The sequence below is a fragment of the Microtus ochrogaster genome, unplaced genomic scaffold (genome assembly GCF_000317375.1).
Source record: "Microtus ochrogaster isolate Prairie Vole_2 unplaced genomic scaffold, MicOch1.0 UNK74, whole genome shotgun sequence".
NCBI classification, from domain to species: Eukaryota; Metazoa; Chordata; class Mammalia; order Rodentia; family Cricetidae; genus Microtus; species Microtus ochrogaster.
The window spans coordinates 919,197-924,592 of record NW_004949172.1 but is presented as its reverse complement, the minus strand read 5'-3'; the positions used below and the strand labels follow the sequence as shown (position 1 = coordinate 924,592).

General features: G+C 51.2%; 2 protein-coding genes across 3 annotated transcripts in view; both read left to right on the top strand.

Moving 5' to 3' along the window:
• Nucleotides 1–1,863, top strand: part of Relb (RELB proto-oncogene, NF-kB subunit) — a 27,215-nt gene extending 25,352 nt beyond the window's left edge. The window contains exon 12 of the mRNA XM_005370302.2: nt 608–1,863. Within this exon, the coding sequence (XP_005370359.1) occupies nt 608–996 (389 nt within the window). The 3' untranslated portion in view covers nt 997–1,863. The remainder of the gene's footprint in view (nt 1–607) is intronic.
• A 947-nt stretch (nt 1,864–2,810) lies between these two features.
• Nucleotides 2,811–5,396, top strand: part of Clasrp (CLK4 associating serine/arginine rich protein) — a 24,489-nt gene continuing 21,903 nt past the window's right edge. For both annotated transcript variants that reach the window (XR_001229488.2, XM_005370301.3), the window contains exons 1-2: nt 2,811–2,854; nt 3,949–4,068. Coding sequence is in view for 1 of the 2 variants with exons in the window: in XM_005370301.3 (XP_005370358.1) it covers nt 3,970–4,068 (99 nt within the window). In the remaining variant the exon portion in view is untranslated. The remainder of the gene's footprint in view (nt 2,855–3,948; nt 4,069–5,396) is intronic.

The following is a 5,396-nucleotide window of genomic DNA, read 5'->3' as shown; positions in this document are numbered from 1 at the left end:
CAGGCGGATCTCTGTGAGTTCAAGACCAGCCTGGTCTACAGAGCTAGTTCCAGGACAGGCTCCAAAACCACAGAGAAACCCTGTCTCGAAAAAAACAAAAAACAAAAAAAAATATGGTCTAGTGTGATGACTCAGTGGATAAAGGCAATTGTCATACGAGCTTGGACCTGAGTTCTGTCTCCATATAAAGGTAGCAGGAATGAAGTGACTCCACAGAGGTGAACTCTGACCTCCCATTCACAATGGCAGCAGGTTTGCCCACTCACACACATCATGCGCACATACCCATCCACACAAAATAACATGGAGTGGTGGCACTTCCTTCCTACTCAGGTTAGGTTTAAAGGCCTAAGATAGAATACATTTGCCAGGCGGTGGTGGCACACGCCCTTAATCCCAGCACTCGTGAGAAGAGGCCGATAGATCTCTATGAGTTTGAGGCCAGCCTGGTCTACAATGCGAGTTCCAGGACAGCCAAGGCTACACAGAGAAACGCTGTCTCCAAAAACAAGACAAAACAAAAATACATTCAGTACCATGGGGTCCAGGTTTCTTATTGCCTGGCTTGAGGTGGGTTCTAATCCAGCCATTCTTCTCTCTTCGCCAGGCCTGTTCCTCCCACCATCAGCTCTGCAGCCGCCAGACACTGACTTCTTCCCTAGTGCCATATCTCTTCCAGGCTTGGAGCCTCCTGGCGGCCCCGACCTCCTGGACGATGGCTTTGCCTATGACCCTTCTGCCCCTGCGCTTTTCACCATGTTGGACCTGCTTCCCCCAGCACCACCACTTGCCAGTGCTGTGGTGGGTGGTGGGGGTGCAGGGGCCACGGTTGTGGAGTCTCCTGGCCCGGAGCCCCTGACGCTGGACTCATATGCAGCCCCAGGTCCTGGAGATATTGGCACCGCCAGCCTTGTGGGCAGCAACATGTTCCCCAACCAGTACCGAGAGGCAGCTTTCGGGGGTGGTCTCCTGTCCCCAGGGCCTGAAGCCACGTAGCCTTTGAGGTGCCAGAGGAGGTACTGGGTGAGGAGTGTGCTAGAGCACACCCCATTCCCTGAGGCCAACCTTGACCAGTCTTCCAGCTTCCTCATCCTGAATCGGACATCTACAGTGCTGGCAGGAAGCTAGGGAGAGTTCCGGTTCTCCTTGAGCCCATTTTACAGATGAGAGCACCAAGTCCGAAGAGGAAAAGGGGCTCCTGCAGGAAGGCCCCTTCTCAGGACAGATTCTGAGAGATTGTACATAGGGGAGGAGGGAGCAGATCCCTGGCCCTCTTCCCTAATCCTGAAGGTGGGGGTAGGTTGTTTGTGCAGTTTTCCCAATAAAAATTAGTTTTTTGAGGCTTGGGGGGTCTCCTCTTCTTTGCCTGAGAAACACTAGGTTAGTTTGGAATTAAACAGTTGTGGCCTAGGGGCTGACGAGTTGGTTCTGCGGTTAAGAGCTATCGCTGCTCTTGCAGAGGCCCCAGGATCAATCTCTGCACCTACATGGCAGCTCCAAATGTGTGTTGGTTATTCTTGGTTATCAGCTTAACTTACATCTGTAACTAAAACCCCAAAATGGAGGGCACACATACGAGGGAGTTTTTATTTAATTTGAAGTAAGTAATCTGAATCTAATCTGGGCCACACTTTCTGCTGGAAGCCTACATAAGGACATGGACGAAGGAAGCTTTTGTTCTTTGCCTTCTTGCCCTCTCTTTGCTAACAAGTCCATTTTTTACTGGCAGTGGAATTCCTCTGTCCACCGAAGTCCAGCTGAGACATTCAGCCTTGTGGACATAACAACTACTGGATGTTTAGACTTTCTGCTCATAGCTAGTCATTGTTGAATTAGCTGGACCACGGCCTGTAAGTCATTCTAATAAAGCCTCTTTCTATGTATGTAGAGAGATTCATTCTATAAATTCTGTTGTTCTAGAGAACCCTGACTAATACACAACACACTTGACGCCCTCTTCTGGCTTCCAGGGGCATCTACATATACAGGCATGCACATAACATCTTTTTTGTTTGTTTTTGTTTTTCGAGACAGGGTTTCTGTGTAGCAACCCTAGCTGTCCTGGAACTCGCTTTGTAGACAAGGCTGGCCTCGAACTCAGAGATCTACCTGCCTCTGCCTCCAGAGCGCAGGGATTAAAGATGTGCGCCCGGCTAATAAATCATTTTTTTTTGTTTTGATTTTTGTTTTTTGTTTTTCGAGACAGGGTTTCTCTGTGGTTTTGGAGCCTGTCCTGGAACTAGCTCTTGTAGACCAGGCTGGCCTCGAACTCACAGAGATCTGCCTGCCTCTGCCTCCCGAGTGCTGGGATTAAAGGCGTGTGCCACCACCGCCTGGCTAATAAATCGTTTTTTAAAGGCTTTTATTTATGTGTTTTATGCGTATGGGTGTTTTCTTTGCATGTATGCACACCAGAAGAGGGCACTGGATCCCATGGGACCAACCAGAGTTATAGACTCCTGTTGTGAGCCATTTGGGTGCTGAAAAGTAAACTCAGGACTTCTGGAAGAGCAGCCACTGTTTTAACCGCTTAGCAACCTCTTCAACCCCTAAGATAAAATAAATCTTTAAAAACAACGACAACAAAAATGTGTCTGAAATGCTGTGTTTCTCGGCTTGCTTCCAGGCCATAGAGTCGCTAAGACCCGCCCCAGATCGTGCCACCATACAGGTTCCGCCCACAAGTCGAACCAATCCACTAGACCACACCCAGTTCCCCCTGATCCCGCCCTCGCGATTGCGGAAATGCCTTCTGTGTGGCACCGCCTCTCTCCTTCGCTCAACCTCTGACTTCCGTTTCCGGTGTGAGCCGTGAGCGCGCGCGAGCGCAGCAGTGGGAGGCGGCGACCAGCCGGTGAGTGCAGGCGTCCGACCCCAACTTCCCGGCTGCCGAGTGCTGGCAGTCGGGCCTCATCCTTGCCCGGGGCGTTCCTGCGATTGCCACGGGTGATCACCGGGCCCTGAGGGCTGCCCCACCTGCTTCCTTCCTCACAGGCCTCAGGCTGCGCCCCTCGCCCCTCCGCGGGCCCGAGTCCGCGCCGTAGGGCTCGGCCGAGACCCTGACTCCCAAACGGAGCTACGCCCCTGCCTCACGCCCACCGCGCCCAGCCGGGCCGGCGGTCTTCTCAGTTTCCAGTTTCGCCTGCATGCTTGACCCGCTTCACACCCCCTCGTTCGACCTCAGCCTCTTGGCCATCCCTATCGTCTGTCCACGCCCTTCACTTGGCCTCACCCTCCAGCAGCACATCACTGCTGTGCTTCCGAGAAGCTTGCCTTCCCTCCACCAGCCTTCATCTTCCTACTCTGCTGTAGCCCTTCCCCCTCATGCATGGCTCCTGCAGAGCGTCTCTCGGGTTCTTCTGTGAGCCCAGCCCTGGCAGCTCAGGATCAGACACTTCTTTCATTCCAAAATTTCCAATTTCTTTTTTCCAGACGGGCCTCACTATATAGCCTTGGCCAGTCTGGAACTCACTATCTAGTTCAGGATGCTCCGGACTCAGACATCTGTCTGCCTCTGCCTTCCCAGTGCTGAGATTAAAAGTATGCACCACTAACACTGGCCAGTTTTTTTTCTTCTTTCCTTTCTTTTTTTTTAAATTAAAGCAGGCTCTCCCCATGTAGGCTACACTGGACTGGTACATATAACCCTGGCCTTAAACTCAAGGCAATTCTGCATCAACCATCCAAGGGCTGCCGATTCCATAATCTTTCATCTGGACTTGAGCACATTATCTAGGACAATCCCTTTCCCAGGAGAGGGGCTTTCTAGTAGTGCCCGAGCTACCGCAGCAGGACTGTGTACACATCCTTCTCCACACTCGCCTCCAGGTCTGCTGCATAGCCTCTCCCAGGAAGCCATCAGGGTCCACACCAACTTGTCAGAGGACTGTGGCTCTGCCCTGTGGTTTTTCCAGTCCGTCTGACGTGTCTGGTGCCCTCGTCCCTCAGGTAGAGAGAGGCCTCACCACGATGTGGCACGAGGCTCGGAAGCATGAGCGGAAACTCCGAGGCATGATGGTGGATTACAAGAAGAGGGCGGAGCGGCGCCGGGAGTACTATGAGAAGATTGTGAGTGACCATATTCCAGCATGGGTGGGAGGGCCCCAGAGGGAAGGGTCCTGTCAGGGCGAGAGCCCTGTTCCCACAGCATCCTTCTCGTCCTTTCCACTGTGACTGCTTCCTGGGGCGCTGGAGGAGGAGCTATGGGCTTTGCCCACTCTAGACAAGCCCTCTACTATCCTAGCTACCCTGTATCCCGTCTCTTCTTGAGACACGTGTTCAGTAATTCTCTGGCCCAGTCTTCCTGCCCTGTTTCTCCTGGTTTACAGGTGTGTGGCCACACTCACCAGACAGTCATTTCTTCAGCCAAGTCGTTGAGGTTTTTGTCAGCTTCTTGTATCTGGTGCAGCCCTGTGTAAAACTGGCATTAATGTTGGAGGACCCTGTAGCTCCAGACATAAGACTTTACCCCTGGAAAACAAAACAAAACACCCCAACAAACTCCATGGTTTGGCCCAAAAGGCCCTTGTGGCCTCTGCTGCCCTCTCAGTGATTTTCCTGAGTATCTTCCTTGGCCTTTTCCATATCTGCCACCAAAGATGGGCATTGGTTTATTTTTTTATTTTTTGGAAATTATGTTAGTTTAGTAAAGTCTCTTCTAGCATTCATGACCTCTCCAGTTACAAGCAGTTGGCTAGGTTTATAGTACCAGGTATAAAATTTCCAGCATTAAGGAGGACTTAAACCCAGTAAGACCTCTGTTGATCACCCCTAAGATAAAAGTGCACCACTGGAGCTATCTTGGTCAGTGTGGTCCATGGGCATGCAGTCAGGTTGGGCATTGGTTTATGACGCCTTCCTTTGTCTAACTCTTGTTTGTTTTGAAGACCCCCAGCTTGAAATGACAGTTGCTTACCTGGCCCAGTCTTTTAGATTCCATTCCTATAGACATTGTACTAACTATAGTGTCGCTGCCTAGCCTTTCTGTTCCCCTTGTCTTCAGTCTTGTCCCTTGCAACCCATCCAACAGACTAGAGAGATCTTTCTGAAGTGCAAAACTGGCCCTCTTCCTCCCTTGCTCAGAATTCTTTGGCTCCTGAGTGTCTTTGGGAGAAGGCCAGGCTCTTGACTGTAGCTTTCAATGGTCTACATAGTTCGTGTTTTGTTTTTTTTTGGGGGGGGGGTGTCCCCCTAGGAGGTTTTGTGGATGGAAGCCAGGGCAGGGCTTATGCCAAACAGATTTGAGCCACACCCCTAGCCCCTCACTGGGGGATTCTAGGATGGGGTCTTCCACTGAGCCACTTGACTCTTAGTTTGAATTTTACCTCTCCTCCAGATTCATGCCATTCCATGGTCTGCCTGGCTCCCCTGTTCACTTTTTTTTTTTTTTTTTTTTT